Source organism: Maniola hyperantus, chromosome 20 (assembly GCF_902806685.2).
Source record: "Maniola hyperantus chromosome 20, iAphHyp1.2, whole genome shotgun sequence".
Classification (NCBI taxonomy): Eukaryota; Metazoa; Arthropoda; class Insecta; order Lepidoptera; family Nymphalidae; genus Maniola; species Maniola hyperantus.
In genome coordinates, this window is record NC_048555.1 from 5,935,745 (window position 1) to 5,955,303 (window position 19,559).

Genomic DNA, 19,559 nt, shown 5'->3' on the forward strand with positions numbered 1-19,559 from the left:
TAGAGATCAATATATACCAAGAATTAAATTTTAAGAACCTACTAAACATTATTATTATAACGTCTGTCTGTCTGTCTGTCCGTATGTCGTATCTGTCAAGAAAACCTATTGGGTATCTATTTTCCGTCGACCTAGAATCATGAAATTTGGTAGGTAGTTAGGTCTTATAGCACAAGTAAAGGAAAATATCCAAAAACCGTGAATTTGTGGTTAGATCACAAAAAAATGAAAATGTGTTCATGAACAAATAATTAGTATTTTCAATTTTCAAAGTAAGATAACTTATACCAATTGGGGTATCATATGAAAGGGTATATTCTAAAACAGACTTTTATTTATTTTTATGTATAATAGTTTTTGAATTATCGTGCAAAACGTCGAAAAAAATAACCGACTATGGAACCCTCGGTGCGCGAGTCTGACTCGCACTTGGCCGGTTTATTTTAATTGTATGTAACCATTCTATTCTCCCTGCAGATTTTGCCAGGTCAGCGTGAGATGCCATACAAATGGGCGGCGTACCTTCTCTTCCACATGCATTTCACTCAAATCTTCCACACTGCATCCATATGCCTCACACTTTCTCTTGCCGTCTGGAGATACGTGGCAATAAAGTAAGTGCATTTATTTGAGAGACAGATCAGTAAGCTTAACGTTAAGATTACCACACGACGTCTGCCTCCTAAGCCGTGATAGCCTAGTGGTTTGGTCGTCCACCTCCTATTCAGGAGGTCGGGGGTTCGATCCCGGATAACTTTTCGGAGCTATGTGCGTTTTAAGAAATTAAATATCACCGTGAGGAAACCTGCGTGCCTGAGAGTTTTCAATAATGTTCTCAAGGGTAGGTATGTAAAGTCTGTTAATCCGCACTTGGCTAGCGTGGTGGACTATGGCCAAACGCTTCTCATACTGAGAGGAGACCCGGGGGGGTGATTACGTATCTCGCGACAGGCTTGCGACAGGCGTAAATCTCGCGATCATTGCTGTCAAACGTCCGGCTAGAGAGAGACAGCAATAGCCACAAAGCAAAATATGAAGAAGAAGAAGAGAGACAGCAAATGAACTATCGGATTGCTACTGCTGTCGCGTTGCTGTCGCTACTGCAACGTGTTACGTAATCACCCCGCCGTGCTTTGCAGTGAACCGCTTTGGGTTGGTCATGATGAAACATTAGAGAAAGGAATTTCAAAAACTCTAATCAAGCGTAGCAAGATCGGCCCAGCTAGTTGAGATATACCTATACAGAAAATGAGGAGAAATATGTGACGTAATTTGTATTGGAGGCATTCCCATGTCACATAATTGCGTTTCCCTGTTGATGTGGTTTGGATTTAAATGATACATTATTGCAATCAATGTAATAATTACTACGTTCCCAAATGAATGCCGTGTATTGGATTAGCGGCTAGTCTCAACAGTCTCATGATTACGACATTCAATAATTATTATTTTCGGTTAAATAATAATAATTATTAGTCTTGCTCATTCCAATAATATAAAAAAAACTATCTCACTGACTGATTGCAAGAAGGTATATTTTGATTCTTTTTTATCTCCAAAACTTAAGAAATGGGTGGCCACTGGCCATCAAAGGACAGTTTGAGGACCTGTTTCACAACTGCCAGATAAACTTTATCTAATGAATGAATTTGACATTTTGATTCCCAGTACGAAAACTGATTATTCGTTTGATAAAGGTTATCTGGAGGTTGTGAAATAGGCCCTTAGACAATTTTTCTTACGAATTATCTCTACATTAACCTAACATATTTGATGTATTTAAATAATAACAAAAACAAAAACCGATTCGTAATGCAGTTACTAAACTATTGCCAAAGCTAAAAAAAAGTGAATTGGTTATCTTTACGGAACCCTAATAGAGCGTCACCCGACTCACCCTTGACCGGTGTTTAAATTATTATTATCACACTTGCTTCTAGTATATTTTAATAACACTTAATTTTGGGAAAGGAGAAATCAGAAAACACATTCTATAATCAACATTAATTTAAAAATGCGCTTTATTTTGTACCCACGCAGTATTTCACAGCAACAGCAATCACAGTTCGTTTTTCAAATTATAATGACAATTCCAGCCACAACAGCGTGTTCATTGGTACAATTAGTTGGCTGCAAATCGAACGTGACCTGTGTCCAGAGTCAGACTAACCAGTGTAATTGTCCACAGATATTCTGACCGCAGCCACGTTTTGTGCACGGAGAAGCGTTGCAGCACGGCCATCCTTTGCAGTTTTCTGATACCGCCTATACTTTGTATTCCCACTTTCATGGTAAGTCTCTTTTGAATTTTGAACAAATAAAGACGGAAGTTTTTTATCGATTGCAAGTTAGCCTATGATTGCCATCTCACCTGATGGTAAGTGATAATGCAGTGTACGATGGATACGGACTAGCTTAGAATGGGTACTATTATGAATGTTTTTTTTATTAAAGCTATACGCGCTCGCCGTTTCTACACGGCATCGTACCGGAACACTAAATCGCTTGGCCGCACACCTATAATTTTAATTTAATTGAATTCGTTATCGTCTTACTGATACGTATACCTACAGTTTGAACCTCAATCTTGATATATATCAACTCAATTCCCCGGGGAAATCCCAATCGAAACATAAAAAATTGAGCAGTAATAGGTATCTATCGCAGATATAGTACCTTTCTCGTATAAACGCGAAAAAATGTCTCCCTTGCCGTTCAGTAAAAAACATCTCTTGTTTATCTTTGAAATAGATACCCCCGTTTATAGGTGCCTTATTTATGTAATGGACACCGGCTGTAACACTGCCATCCCTCTATTAAACGACGAAAAAGGTAAACGTTCGCATAATGGCAACACTCCTACTGATTTCACTCGGTTTATTTTTATAACTCCCTATTGTATTTTATATTACACATAAAGTCCTATGGGATTAAAAACCACAATGGCATTCTATTGCAAGGGTATCCGTTCAATGGCCCATAAAGACGAAAGGAACCTATGTACATCGTGAAAAGGTTTAATTGGGGGCAAAAGGTTACTGTGTAGTAAAAAAATCTTCCTTGAAGATATATAAAGAGAAAGCCAGCGCGTGCCAGACCTTCGTTGTTTTATAAAAAACTGAAATATTCTCTGCGTATTGTCCCCAATACTGGGAGGAACGTTTGTTTGAATGTCTGTTTAGATCATGGTGGCTTTGGGAGATAACAGGTAATAAAGGTGTAAAAAACCTTACGTCAAAGTATAAAGTCAATTTTTTTATATTTTCTTCGAAATAGTATTAGAAATCGTCATACCAGGTGCCCTCAAAGTTTAATAAATTGTTATAGTTTAAGGGTGTTTGGCAGAGGTTTGCCACGATACTGTCTGGCAATTGATGACGTGATTTCTAATATTATTCGAAAGAAAATATTTTACAAAATACTTTATACTTTGACGCAAGATTTTTTAAACCTTTATTACCTGTTATCTTCCAAAGCCACCATGATCCAAATTTCATAGTCGCTAATCGTTCCTCCCTGTGCTGGGGACACTACGCAGAGAAACTTTTATAAAATAACGAAGGTTATTCGCGTGCTGGCTCTTAGTTCAATAACATTGTAAGACGATAACGAGCTTGTAATGTTGTAACCGTTTTATTTGGGCCACTAAAAGCGAACGAGGCGGGGACAAAATTGTAACAAGTTACGGCCTCGTTTCCCAAATTAATACTGCTAGTTAATTAAATTTACCGGGAATTTTGAGTTTAAATAAAGTCGAGGATGTCTAGTTGTCTAGCTCCTCAACAGCGATTGGAACTGGACTAGTTTTCATTTAAATCAAAGACATTTTTTGAATCATAAGTGAAAACGGGCTCGAAAAAGGGTAAAATTTACGCCAAAAATGTGTTTTCATAAAAAAACTGCATTAGTCAATTTGTTAAAATCTTAAAAATGCAATTGCAGGCTTAGTTTTTTCGTCCTTGTGTGAAATTTAATTTCGTGGATGAATCCGGTTCTATTTGCGAGCTCTTCAGTTTTTCTTTTTATAGCTATGTCAGCCTCGCTCCTCAGTTTATTTTTCTCAAATAAAACAAAAGCTCACTTACATGAAAAACAATCTAAATATAATTTTGTAGAGTAATTTAATTTAAGTAGGGACTATGATTTTATACAACTCAATGGTACCTACTTAAGTTACCAAAATTTATGTTTAACAGTGCTTCTTTAATTTTTTTTAAATATCTCTTTCGGCCAGCCATGTTATTGCCTAACAGTTAAATAATAATATGTGATATGTCCCATTTAATATCCCCAAGGGGGCGTCCAGAGATTGGGGGATGGGGGAGGGGGTTGAATAAAATCTCACCAGGGGGGAGGGAGGGACAGAAAATTCAAAAAAACACCTCACGTAATTTATGGACGGCCCCTAAGACACGGGCCCGCCCGCGAAATTCAAATTTAATTTGGTTTTTCACAATTTCTAAACTAATGCGACAAAGTAGACTTATGGCATTTAAATTTCGCCCCTAGCAATATCATCTGCACAGGCTTATATAAAAATATTTACTTGAAAGTGTCCAGTTTAAGAAATTAGTTAAAATAATGACTAATTTGTGAGTAGCTCACGTCAAACTCATTATTTTGATTAATTTCCTAAACTGGACACTTTCAAGAAGTGTGAAGATGATACTGCTAGGGGCTCAATTTTGTCGTATTAGTTTACAAATTGCGAAAAACCAAATTAAAGTTGATTTTCGCGGGCAGACCGTGTCTTCCACCTTGACAGTTTAATTTTAATCGGTAGGTTTTCGACGTGCACACAGCTGTCATTCTGGAGCCTAATGGACCGATGATACTGTATCACGTGGACTCGGACGAAGAAGGCCAACTATATCAGATCAACTTTTGGGTCCACGCAGTAGTGATCAAACTCTTACCCTGTTTCATACTGACAGTAATAAGTTTATGGCTGATAAGAGAAGTTTACAGCGCGAATGAGCACCAAAAGAAGATAAGGGTATACAACGCCTGTCCGATGAACGATAAGATAATAAAACGGCAATGCAAGGGAGACAAGAGGACGAATAGGACAACAAAAATGCTGGTTGCAGTGCTGCTTCTATTTCTGGTGACAGAGTTGCCTCAAGGGATATTGGGTCTTCTCAGTGGGGCGCTAGGTCGATGTTTCTTCAAACGCTGCTACGATTTGTTCGGGGAACTAATGGATGCGCTGGCATTACTGAACGGAGCTATCAATTTTGTGCTGTACTGTGCTATGTCGAGGCAGTTTCGGATGACGTTCAGACAGCTGATGTGGCGAGCGCATTTACACAGATGGCCTCCACCGCAGGCTTCCCATTCAGACGCTGTCAATTCGTAAGTAAATCATAATTTTTAAATTTCTTTTTTAGGTAGGTATAAGCTTACACAAAAACTAAGGCTCTTTTTTATCGAGACTTCCCGAGCCACCTATCTTATGTGATCATAATATTATTATGTATCCTTGTAATCGAAATCCGATACAGTCAATCTTGAAATAGTTGTGATGAATTTGATGATAAAAGGTATGAATGGTATTATTATAAAAGCCGTTTTAGACATGTTTCCATCATCACGCCGCGCAGGCTCGCGTTTTATCTGTTTCAACCTTTAAAGTATAGTCCGTGACAGTTTGAGATGGCAATCGGGGTATGAGGCGGGGGGATGCCCCGGAAACCCACACGTCACCCGGGCACGCCCGCACGGGATTAGCGTGGGGGTTGTGCGTGTGTGCGGGGCGTTCCGTCCCTGATTGCCATTTCAACCTGTCGCGTACTGTATTATAAATTATAATGTACTAAGTAAATGTTTAGTCCATTTTTTCTCGTAGATGGTATAGAAATATAAAAATTGTCTGTGGGTTACTAAGCAAATAGGTTTCCATGCTTTTCCTTTGTGTTTAATTTATATTGTTGCGTTTTTATTCATGGAATTTCAAAAGAACAAAAAATATGAACGAAATTATTTTACCTTTGTTCCATTATACCGCTTTGATTCTGAATTTTGTTTAATAATAAATATCGCCAAAAAATGTTTTGTTTTCATTATATTTGGTTTGTTTATGACTATGATCTTAGTTCTTACTTGATGGTAAAGGGCATTGGTCCATAATTTTAGTGGTCTTTAACGGTTGTTGGATCGAAATCAATATTAGTAATTGATCATAATGTGACTTTAAAAAATCGGCCAAGTGCGAGTCAGGCTGGCGCAACGCGGGTTCCGTACTACAGTCGTATTTTTTCGACTTTATATCGATGTCATTCTTATATCTTGTCATTTATATCGATGGCTAAACCCTTCTCATTCTAAGAGATCATGATTGATCATGATGATTACAGTGTAATTCTAAATTGGGTATTTGACTACATCAAAAATAAATTATTTCTCAGTGATGATTAGATAGAAGGTCTTTCAAAATACGTAAAATCCACGTCCTTTGTTAGTTTTAAGTGTTTAACCATTTTAAATTATCGATTAGGTAAACAAAAAAAGTACGTCATTATGATGTGACGTCACATTCTAGTACTTAATAGAATATCGCATACTAAGTGCGCGTTTTGACGTTTGATAAAAAGTTACTGATTGGACTAGTTGTCAAATACCGTATTCTAATATAACGCTATTTTCTATTTCCAGGGCTAAAACATCGATTCCTTGAAATAGGCTGGCAAGAGAGCGGCAAGAGTTTGTAATGCAACAATTCGTGTAATAAATACGGAAATCCCGATTCATCTACTGTTGTTTTTATAAGCGATGTACTATACGTATAATAACATGAGACCTCAGACCTAAGACTCTAAAAGCGTAAGTTTTCACGTAAAACATTACACCGGGGCCCGGAGGCTATAATGAAAATTATATAATAGTGTGCATATGCATGCATGCACCGGAGTATATATTGTGTTAGATATTATATAAGAACTACATTTATGGAAAATATTGATATTATTAAATCTAGTCATCTCTATATTTATGTACCTAACTGTCCGTACCTATAGTTAATAAAAGTTAATGTTTAAAATTTAGATAAAAAATTGGTAATTATATTTGTTGTTGACTTTATTCATGTTTTGTTTGGAACATAATTAGGTGGGTCAGGAAGGCAAATATATATATATTATATATAGCACAAGTTCGGTTTAAGTTATATTTAAATAAAATAAACCAAATATGTACTAACTATTTAGGTAAGTACCTACATCGATGAACAATCGGTATGAGCTGTTACAATAAAAGCAACAAGACATTCAAAAATTATTAATCAATCAAATAACGAAATGTACCTACGTAGTACACACACACATTACAATCAAAATATACTTATAACGCGTAAAAACCCTTTACGGGCCATTTTAACTTTTTGTGTATAAATTCATGTCAAAAGTACCATTTTCGTCCTTATTTTAAAGGTGAACCGTACTTTTGAGATGACAGTTGACCCATAGAGTTAAAATGGGGCGTTAGGAGTCATTTTGTGCGGACTACACATAAGTACTAACTTTTATAAATAAAATGAAATTGTTTGTAGGTGGTCATAATATTATATACGTTGGTCATATTATTATAGATGATTTTTGTAACTGTACTGCAAAGTACGGCATTATTTAATTCAATGAAAAATATGCCTGAATGATAAAATAAAGAATGCAAAGAATATAATAAGTATTATCAATAATCACGTTCAAGCACAAGCAAGCATGACACTGTTATCTCTTAAAAAGTCATGTAAGAACAGGTTTTATTTTAAATATTTTTATATAATATAGTTAAATATCCATAAAATAATATTCAGAGTACCTAAACTCTTTTATTCAAAGAAACCGATCCGATCAAAATAATTTATGTTGGTTTCATCCAACCGAAATCCAATCGAATCTACTCTAATACATTCGAATCAAGTCGAGATCGCTCGATAAGTATATAGGTAGTAGATATACCGTATATAGAGTACCGATCCAGATATAAAACAACATTTTTAAACTTAGTTACTTTGATTTGTAATAGATTTAGGTATGTATAAATTATAATAAATTGATGTGATTGAATTTAATGAATGATTTAATGTTAAATAAAATTGACAAAGATAGTCTAAGATTAGATATCTAATAAAGTCTGTGAAACGAAAGCTGAATTTTTTAAAGCCGCTTTTTCTCACTGTTAGCTTTCACTTGACAGACTATATTTTATATTCCTTATAAGTACCTAGGTATGTTATTTTTTATATTCCTATGTTAGGTTGACAAAACTTATACGAAGTTTGTTTTAACTAAATCATTACCTACCGCAAGCGTAACAGATAATATAACTGGGTATAGGTCCCTGCGGCATTATGGGAGCGTTGTGATGACGTGATGCGAGAAGGAGAGCTCAGTGTTTCGTCAACTTGTGACAACTGTCAACCCTCCTGCACCGCTTCACTAAATCGCAAATCGCAGGAGCCTACTTGGTTATGCGCTAAATTGTCTACCTATAGAGCAGCGCTGTCCCGCAAAATGTAGTCAACCTGCTGGTCGATTGCGGAAAATGGTTGTGATTGGCTGAATTAATGGTATTCTTCCTGCAACAATGAATTTTAGCCAATAATAATAGAGTATCTGCCAATCAGAGGTGATTGTGATCGTTACACTGTAGCTGCTATTTTACCACAATCGACCTACGGATGTATTTTATATATTTACTGGCTTATTCCCGCGACTTCGTCCGCGTGGACTACATAAATTTCAAACTCCTATTTAACCCCCTTAGGGGATGAGTTTTCAAAAATCCTTTCTTAGCGGACGCCTACGTCATAATAGCTATCTGCCTGCCAAATTTCACCCCGATCCGTCCAGTAGTTTGAACTGTACGTTGATAGATCAGTCAGTTAGTTAGTCAGTCAGTCAGTCAGTCAGTCAGTCACCTTTTAATTTTATAATATTTAGATACCTAACTAAAGAAAAAATGTAGTGAATTGGAATGTCAATGACCTCTACCTGTCCACTGTCGCTTATTATGCACATTATGGAGAACTCTAAGGCATGCAGTTTTCAGCAAGTGATGATTGCTCGAAACGCACATAGCTCTGGAAAGTTAAAGGCGCGTGCCCGGGATCGAGCCCCGGACCTCTAATTAGGAGGTTGACATCTTAACCACTAGGCTACAGAGTAAACAATTATCTCTTTAAACCTAGGGTGACTATAGGCTATCCACGCTTTTCGCACGGCCCATCCGTTTTTAACCGATTTCGACGGGGATTGAAAATTTAGTTTAAGCTTTGTGTACCATACCTACCACATAATTGATACATTCAATTTCTGACGTATGTAGGTATCTAGTTAATTAGTCTAAGATGTCTAGCAAATTGAATTATGTAAATTATGTCTCCAATGTCTCATGGGTAATCTACTCGAGATAAATTTTTATGTTCTTGGTTTAATTACACAATGAGTAAAGAATTATATTGAAATAAATATTAAAGCTACGAATTAAAACTACACAGTAGATTTTAATAAAGTAACGTACCTATTTGGTTTTATTTTCTTCATCCATTTTAACTCTAGCTAGAAATATATGGCATTTAGAATGTGCTGGTCTCAGAGACTAGATGTCTCCACAGGGTCTTCAACCTCTCGCTATAGATCCTCAATCGTACCAACGAAGTGTCTCTATTGAGCAGTAACAAGTTCCTAGATTCCACAACATTGTATAGCGATATTTAGTGACCCTTTGATAATCAAAGCATTTTTTTAAAATTCAGATACAAGTTAGCCCTTGACTGCAATCTCATCTGGTGGTAAGTGATGATGCAGTCTAAGATGGAAGCGGGCTAACCTGGAAGGGGTATGACAGTTTTTTTTTTAATTAAACCCATACCCCTTTGGTTGCTACACGGCATCGGACTGGAACGCTAAATCACTTGGCGACACGGTTTTGCCGGTAGGGTGGTAACTATATAGCCATGGCCAAAGCCCACCAGACCAGACTCTCAAATTTACAAATTATAAAATGCCAAACCCCTGCTAGGAACCGAACCCGGGCCCTCCCACTATTAAGATCACACTGCTTACCACTGCGCCACGGAGGTCGTCGATATTCGTTGTCGTATTGACCGTAGAAATCGTGAATAAGTCGCAACACATACCTACTACCTGCAGCAGAGTCGTGAACTGGCGTCCTAGATGAGGCGTGACGTCATTCTCAATAACAACTCAAACGACCCTTTATTTACTTGGGCATAAAGTTGGTAGCACGCGGCTCGCCTCGGGTGCCCCAGGTGTAGTACGCGACAGGCTGAGATGGCAAGCGTGGAGGAAACACCCCGCACAGCCCCCGCGCTAACCCGGTGCGAGCGTGGGTGACGTGCGGTTGTGCAGGGCGTCCCCCCGCTTCATACCTCAATTGCCTGTCGCGGATTACGTACGGAACCCTAAAAAGGAGAACTTTGCCTTATCCTTCTACTTACCTGTGTGGGAAAAGTGCAAAAACTCCTATCGAAATTGGGAAAGGAAAGTTCTCCCTTTTGAAGGGAAACTCTTATGGAAGGAGACTGAAGAGGACTGGAACCCCGGACCTCCCACTTATAAGACCACAAAGCTACCCATGCACAAACAGGTCGTTAAAACCTATAGGGTACTTCCCGTTGACCTAGAATCATGAGATTTGGCAGGTAGGTAGGTCTTATAGCACACGTAGAGGGAAAAATCCGAAAACCATGAATTTGTGGTTCATCACAAAAAAAAAAGTGCTCATGAAAAATAATTAGTATTTTCAACTTTCAAAGTACGATAACTATACCAAGTGGGGTATCCTTGTGGGGTAGTGGCTTAATCTGCAAATTTTAAAACAGATTTTTGTTTATTTTTAGTTTTTGATGTATCGTGTAAAATGTCGAAAAAAATATCCGAGTACGTAACCCTCGGTGCGCGGGTCTGACTCGCACTTGACTGGTTTTTCTTTTCTTAACTTTTCGCTTGTTTCATAGCCCTAATGTTTTCAACAAACACAGTAATGTATGTCTGAATATATTTATTATTAATGGATGAACGTCTCGTATTGAAACACAAACAAATAGGGAGACATATTAAATGGCATAATGCCGTCAAACTGAATGGCTCTTAGTAATAACCTTGGATCCCTGACAGGATTGATATGTTTATGTTTAATACCTACTCACTAAATAAAGCACTTTTTGTGAATTTGTTTTCTTTCTTTGTTTTGAGGGTTCCGTACCCAAATGGTGCCAGCAGGACCCTATTACTAAGCCTATGCTGTCCGTCCACAGATGAGTGAGTGTCCGTCCGTCCGTCTGTCTGTCAGCGCGCTGTATCTCATGAATCGTAATAGGAAGAGAGTTGAAATTTTCACAGAATGTGTAGGTATTTCTATTGCCGCTAACTACTAACTACTACTAAACTAACTACTAACTAAACTAAACTAAACTAAAACTAAGATGGCGAAATTCAAAAAGCTCTTCAGAGCACTCCCCATTATAAAGGCGATAGAACACGCATAGAGAGCCAACGTCTCTGCGGTGCTCCAGGCTTTCCAACGAGCCGGTTAGTTTGGGATCGTCCACAAGCCGAACAGCCCGCCTTTGAATCCGATCAAATGGAAGGAGTTGGTACTTGTTATGGTTTGTCAAGTTGTGTAATAATGTGGTAAGTAAATACAAAAATCAAAATGTATTCTACAAAAGAATATACCTAATAAGCCTTGGTAGCTCATAGGTTGAAAAATGAACTGAAAACTGAAAATTCCTAGGTTCAAACCCCAATCCAAGGTTGCATGGAAACGGTTGGCTTTGCATTCAGCAGCCCACAAGGTTATGACGTAAGTAATATTTACATTTCCGTAATTGTATATTGTAAGCTGTGATAGCCTAGTGGTTAGGACGTCCGCCTTCTAATCGGAGGTCAGGGGTTCGATCCCGGGCACGCACCTCTAACTTTTCGGAGTTATGTGCGTTTTAATTAATTAAAATATATCACTTGCTTTAACGGTGAAGGAAAACATCGTGAGGAAACCTGCATGCCTGAGAGTTCTGGGGGTGATTGTAGCATAAGCTAGTAAAATATAAAGGACTAGCTTATGCTCGCGACTTCGTCCGCGTGGACTACACAAATTTCAAACCCCTATTTCACCCCCTAAGGGGTTGAATTTTCAAAAATCCTTTCTTAGCGGATGCGTACGTCATAATAGCTATCTGCATGCCAAATTTCAGCCTGATCCGTTTAGTAGTTTAAGCTGTGCGTTGATAGATCAGTCAGTCAGTCAGTCAGTTAGTCAGTCAGTTAGTCAGTCAGTTAGTCAGTCAGTTAGTCAGTCACCTTTTCCTTTTATATATTTAGACTATAAGTCTAGACGATGCCTGCGACTTCGTCCGCGTGATTTAGGTTTTTAAAATTCCCGTGAGAAATCTTTAATTTTTCGGGATAAAGTAACCTATTTCAGTCACATAATATAATACCTATTACTCTCCAGCTCTTTAGCTAAGTAAGTCCATTTTTGCATCCATGCAAAAAACACGTCAATCCGTTCGCGTTGTGGCGTGATATAGATATAAAATAAAATTGTATGTATTTATAGACAATGGTTGTTTTAAGTTTATTGATCTGCGATCTAATCAGACCCGGTCTGGTTTGGTTGGCCTCCCACGGACGTCACAAGTTAGACAAAAAATTACTGTATCTGGGCGTTTTCCCACAGACCACTTCACGACACGACAAACGACTTTGGGCGACATAATAAAGGTACAGGTACAATCTATTTTTCAAAGTCAAATATTTTATTCAAAATAGGTAACATTGTACACTTTTTGATAGTTAGTTGTTGGATTTGTAAATAATAATGTAGTGGTGATTATTACTAAATTACGTAAACTTAAAACTAAAGCTACGAGATTTCCTAAGCTGACATAAAAGGTTATGTCAGAAATAGAGAATCGCGTCTACGCGTTTCGGCGGGAAGTGACTTTCACTTCTCGCAGGAAACGCGTAAGAGACTCGATAGGTATGCAGGCTAACGACGCAATGAAGTTCAATTCAATTCACACAGGACTGCTGTCTAAAAATTAATAGATAAGTGCTTCTCTTTCTATGGGGTAAACTCTTTTAAGGGTAATCTCTTATGTCACTCTCTCTCACATAAAATCCATCAATCCATCATCCACAAGAGCCGTCGAAGTGGACAAGTATATTCATTTGTATTTGACTGTACATAAACGCTTCAGTATTTTACTTTTGATCGAGTTAACCATCCAAAAAATTGCTAAAATTGAAAAGGGGCTACTGGGCAATTCGGAAACGGGTTTCTTTCGGTCAAGATGTCCCCCAAGTCTACGTCCACGGGTCACGTGATCAAGTAAGCAAGTCTGATATCGTAACCGCAAACCGTGTCGTGAGATGGTCCGTGGAAAAGCACCCTTAAAGCCACCGTGATTGCGTCAGTCTACTTAACTCATAACTAGTTACAGAAGTTATAGGTGCCTACTTATAGTACGCGACAGATTGAAATGGCAATCGGGGAGGGAATGCCCCGCACACTCGCACATCCACCGCGCTAATCCAGTGCGGGCAAGCGCGGGTGACGTGCGGGGGTGCGGGGCGTCCCCCCGTTTCATACCCCGATTACCATCTCAACCTGTCGCGGACTATAGTTACTGAAGTTATAGGTACCTAATTGTTACCGCACCTTAGGTAACCAATATCATGAAACGACCAATAAATGCGCCCAAATTGCGTATTTATTCGGCAAAAGTTATGGACCATGATAAAACACGGCAGTTTTATTGCTGAATCAATAACATCGGTAATCCAGGCTTTGAATTGTTTGAGGAATAACTCAATAACGACCACGGGCTTAGTAAGTGCTCATTGCATTTTAGTTTACGAGTTTATTTTTGGCAACGTTTTGAACAATTAATCTTTTGCCATAGCGATGTAATAAAATACATTACTTTTCGATTGGAAACGTTTGGTCATAAATGAAGAATTTTCAGCTGTTGCCTGTTATGCCATTTTTTAAAAATCTTTAATTTAAAGAACAAAAAGAAGTTTCAATTAAATTATAAAAATATTTACAAAAATGTAGGTAGGTTAAAGACGTCGGCTCTATTAGGGGCTCTGGGGTTTAATTTTTAGATAAGTTCGTTTTAAGCAATTAAATATCACTTGCTTTAACGGTGATGGAAAGAATCGTCAGGAAACTTTCATGTCTTAGAGTTCTCCACAATGTCCTCAAAGGTATGTGAAGTCCGCTAATCCGCACTTGGTCAGCGTGGTGAAAACTGTCAGCTTTAAACTGTTCTCATTCTGAGAGGAGACCCATGCTCAGTAAGTAGAGGGCTAATAATGGGTTGAGATGACAATGATGATGATGATGATGTTATAATAATAATATGTACACACATGATTGGAAAAATCTCGGAATAACCTGTTTCTGAATACCTGGTGTTATCTCAGTGTTTCCTAAACACCTCGCCATTATTCCCGATCAAGTGAAGCTATAAGAAATTCCAGCTGGAGTTAACTAAATTGGAGAAAATGTAAATTGGCCCGTGCCCTGGGTGCCGATATGCTCCGTGATAAGAATGTCACTCAGCCCTCTATGGCGTACTATTGGAACACGATTCGAGAAACTTTTGTTATTTTCCCTCGAATATTAGCGAGGTTCCCTCAAAAGCGGGTTCGAGAGCGAGTCGATCTTGCTCGGAGGCGTACACGCCGGGTATCTTTAGCATTTCATGATATGGCCAGCTAGTACTGGCCACATTGTTTAGACCACAATGTTTGTTCAATTGGTCACCACCGTTTGGCCATATCAAAAATATATGGTGCCCCTGAAATGTTTCTTAAGTAATGACAAGACTAGAGAAGTAGGTCAAATGTAGCTCAGAACGAAATTGGAGTAGGTACTCCCAACTCTACGCAACCTTGTCTGTCCTACGCCTAGAGTGTTTTGTAAAGCTCACAAAGGAGATCCTGAATCATGCTAGCCTACGAAGCTGAGTGGAGTGAAGGGGGGAGGTGGCGAGCGATGCGAGCTGCCGGTATCGACATCGAAAAGAATAAAATGAGTCGTAAAATAAAAAATAGAGCTTTTAATATTTACATGTGCTGGCCTCCAAACAGCTGTTCTGTTTAGCGACTATTTTAAATACAGACGGAAGTACCTAACGTTCACGTTAAAAGCTCGAAAAAATATTTGAGTTACTCTCAAGTCGCGCCTAAAGAAGTTTTATTTCACAATATAATATGTTATTAAATATTGGATTTCTTAAAATGTAAGTATTTTTAAGGAATCACTTACTTTACCGGTGAAGGAAAACCCCGTGAGGAAACCTGCATGCCTGAGAGTTCTCCATAATGCTCTTAAAAGTATGTGAAGTCTGCCAATCCGAACTTGGCCAATCTATGGCTAAACCCCTTCTCACTGTGAGAGAAGACCGGTGCTCTTAGTGAGCCGGCGATGGGTTGATCATGATGTTGATTATGATCAGTAAATTCACAAAAACGAGTTCATTTTATAATTAAATTCCTTAGTAGTGGTATTCCTTAACAGGTATGTCTGGGATCTTTATTGTTAGGTAATTGTTATTGCAGCTATTGCGAATCCATTTGTTGGGACGGTGTCCCTAACATAATAATGATTTGGCATTACATGGCTCTGCTACCTATGATATGTAGGGTCGGCCTCAGAATTCGAGTAGCAATTCCGCAAAACCATTGCATCAAAAACCAATCGCACTTTTGACCTTTTTCTATAAACAACCATACAAACACTCAGATGTGCGCACAACTGTGCCGTGCAATGCAAGCGAATTCGACCATTAAGGTGCTAAACGAGTTTTGACCTTTGACTGTACCTACCATCATCGCTTCAGCCGATAGACGTTCCGTGCTGGAGAAAGTCTCTTGCAATGATTGGTAGGTACGTTGATATGCCAGTCAATCAGAAACCGTCTATCGAAATGCTTGAAGATGGCTCGGACATCCGAACGGAAGCATTTTAAGCATTTCATAGCTGCCATAGAAAAGCTTTAGCGTGATCTTTAGATGCTTTGGCTGCTAGAGACGCTAGACGCTAGTCAATATTTAATAGTCGTACGTGGTCAGGGGTTACAAAATAAGAACAGGTTTATTATTTTTCAACAATAACATAACATAATAAGACTTCTCTAGGGTTGAACGCCCGAGGAGAGATGTCACCGGCACGTGCCAACTGCCAGCTTCGTAAGTAGGACTTAAATTAAATATAAAGAACAATTTCAAGTCCACAAGTTTGTGAAAATACTGTCTCGAGTCTCATCGAATTGGTCTGATAGGTACCTACCAAGTACATATCCTATTTACTTATATTATAATTATTATCTTTATGTTCCCTAACAACTTACGTTCACCTTAAACCCAGTTTCACTAGCCCTTAAATCCTCTTCAACCTAGTTGCCTGGTAGAGATCGCTTCACAGCGATAAGGCCGCTGATTGTATGTTCTTCTTTTACATGTTTCTTTTTGTGTCTTTTCTTTTTGGTGTACAATAAAGAATATTAAAATAAAAATAAAAAAATATACTAAGAACATTCTTACCTATTGTGCATGTAGACAAAAAAAGAGAATTTAAAAAAAAGTAGAAAAAAGACAGAACTTTACTTTTACTTTGTGAAGTCTGCCAATCTTCTAATTAAGATTATGGCCTAAAACCCTTCTCAATCTGAGATGATACCCGTTCCTTTGACCATGATCTATGTCCAGCTGTGGACGTCTAACGCTTGAGGTGATGATGATGATGGTCTTTATTTTTACATTAGTTTAGTAGTAGTAGGTATTACTACCTATGTCTACCAAATAAGTGGCGGGCCGCACCCGCCACGTGTAGGTATAAATCATCCCTTATTTTGTTCCAACGTGAAGACGCTTCGTGATAATAGTGGAATAATCTGTTTCGTATTCAAAATTAGTAAACACCGCCCACGCTACTTGAGTGCACGTTATTTTTGGAACAATTAAGTTCTGACTCTGGCATGGAAATATCCTTGTTAACGAAATCCTTGTGAACAAATTGAATACGTCTACAACGTTATCACCAAATTTGCCAAAGCCCACGACCATAGGCTTCACCACCGCGTTAACGTTAAAGCAATCCAGCTGCTTGACGTAACGGGGACAGTGAGAAGACTAAAAAGGACTTTTGAGTTAGTGTATAGTGATAAGTGATAGTGTAAGTGCTGAAAGAACACCTGAACAAAGTGTATCTCAAATCAAGAAAGACTAAGATGCGTCAATGGACAATTTCTTAGTATTCATTAAGATAATTAATTATAAGTTTAGGTTAAATTAAGATAATTTATAACTTTAGGTTAAAATAAATTACTTATTAGTCATAAATTAGGCTAGATCGTAATACTATTGAGTAGCTAATTGGCACTCGACAATTTTTCCTTATGGAAAAAAAGTACCTAATTCAAACCATAGTAAGAGTCGAAGTCCATTAGAATGGTAAACAACAAACAATAAAAAATACCCAAACACGTTTTATAAAAAAAAATCATCGTCATGGTTGTAACTATTAACTGGAATGTACTTTTGTATCTCAGCTACAATCATTTTCGTATTGCTTACGATAAAAACAAAAGCCGTGAGGTGTCGTGGGAAACTCGATAGCAGGAAACTTCTTTCGCATTGTATACAAAATCTTGTAGTATTCACTCATAAGTCATAACATAAATGGGCAACAATACGCGCGTTCTAGCATTTCATCGTCGCGTTCGTTTGTTTTTATCGATGTAGGCAACGTACGTCGATGTTTGTTCCTTTCATTTTATGCGTGTTAGGTCCCATCCTAGCCAGTCAAGCTGCGAGTCAAGGCAAAGGAAGGGCTACTCGCAAAAAAATAGAACACGATTCTATTTACTTCACTACGCTGATTACTAATCACTCGCATTAATCAGCTGCAGTCCACACTTGTTTGTACTAATCATCTGCACTCGCACTAATCAAAGTGTAAACAAGGCTGCCTAGTGCCTGTCCACTTGTGCAGAGCTAGGTGCTACGCTTCCCCGCTCCGCCTCACTGCTATGTTTCTCACCTGCGCGGATGATTTTTTGACGAGTAAAAGGATACGAGCTAGGGACCCACGGTGATGTAGCTATGCGAAGTATGGAGCACTAAGCTTACTTTAACTCGCGTTGTGCTTCTCCCTCGCACAGCTACTCGCGTTACACATAATATTATCACATAATAATATTATACTTAGCAGGAATTAATAAAGGATTTTATTTATATGAAAATTTCGAGATCCACTTTTATTACACAAGAAATCAGCAGCAATAAGACTTCAACCAGAATCTACGATACGAACAGCCATTACCTTAAACTGATCCAGAATATTGCCAAGACCGTTTTACAATCATGGGATGTTAATACTGCCTTAACCAGAGAGATGTCACAAATTTACTTGCTAGAGAAGCAAACCTCGTACATCACGTCTCATACTTAAGCGCTCCCACCTAAATTAATTACATAAATCTTATCATAGCTTTAAAGAAATTATTGATATATTTCATCCAAAACGAACGAACGAATAGTAGGTATATTAAAGGATATTATTATCAGACAGAGTAAAAGTAAACCCAGCGCCAATTTACTGAATTACAAAAAGCGTAATGATATTAAAAGGCTGGTGGGAAGTGGTTGGATGAGGAAGACTGAGGACCGGGTGTGGTGGTGCTCTTTAGGGAAGGCCTGTGTCCAACAGTGGACGTTCACAGGCTGATGATGATAATGATGATTTTGATTGGGGTGGGAGGCTATTATGGTTGCCATTTGAACATGCACTCTCTAGTAATATTATGATAATTATCTCTCTGGCCTACTATGTATGAAATGAAACTCTTACGTGGTAACATAACTTTTGTGCATATTACAATATTAAGTACCAAAAATGTCTTTATATTCTTGGAATTTCATATGCTGAGCTGACTTTAAAGCCAATATGGAGGATAATAATAATACCGAACAAGGTTCTAAAGAGTGCACTTCATTGGTCGCTCTAAACCATAACCGAGCCTGAGCGCATATACTGTTCAGTATTGTAGCGCCACAAGCTACAAGTAATAATGATATTTTAATTTGAAAATATGTAAGTGCGACCTGTAGTTAGGGCTCTGTGACACTGTCGTGACGCTGTTTCCATAGAGTTATAATCCACATCACTGGCTGTTTCATCGTTCTCGGCCTTTACCACGAGATCAAAGACGTCGGAACTCGGACTACTGTGTCTCTCTTTAAATTGTGACATAGGACTGCAGTATAATTTTTCGCGGCCTCCTATCTTTGCCTTCTTTGATATGATTCCACGAAATACCAACTGTTTTCATATCGGCTTCTCTGGAAATAAAGTTCCAGGTAGATATTACTTGAATGACTTCTTTTGGCAGATTGGCATAGAATTATGCAGTATTTCTATCTTCTCTGCGTAGAACTGTGGAGCGAAGTGTCTCAGAGAGCTATTTCCTTATCAGCTGGAAGTTGGTGGTTTTATTCCATTCATATTCGAGATAGGTATGA

General features: G+C 38.2%; 1 protein-coding gene across 2 annotated transcripts in view; it reads left to right on the top strand.

Moving 5' to 3' along the window:
* LOC117991773 (G-protein coupled receptor dmsr-1-like) overlaps positions 1–19,559 on the top strand; it is a 53,954-nt gene that overhangs the window by 17,284 nt on the left and 17,111 nt on the right. Inside the window, exons 4-7 of one of the 2 annotated variants that reach the window (XR_011237909.1) lie at positions 478–614; positions 2,189–2,291; positions 4,784–5,355; positions 6,655–8,880. Coding sequence is in view for 1 of the 2 variants with exons in the window: in XM_034979379.2 (XP_034835270.1) it covers positions 478–614; positions 2,189–2,291; positions 4,784–5,355; positions 6,655–6,676 (834 nt within the window). In the remaining variant the exon portion in view is untranslated. Of the gene's footprint in view, positions 1–477; positions 615–2,188; positions 2,292–4,783; positions 5,356–6,654; positions 9,489–19,559 lie in introns of those variants that run through there. The other variant, XM_034979379.2, reaches the window with a different exon arrangement.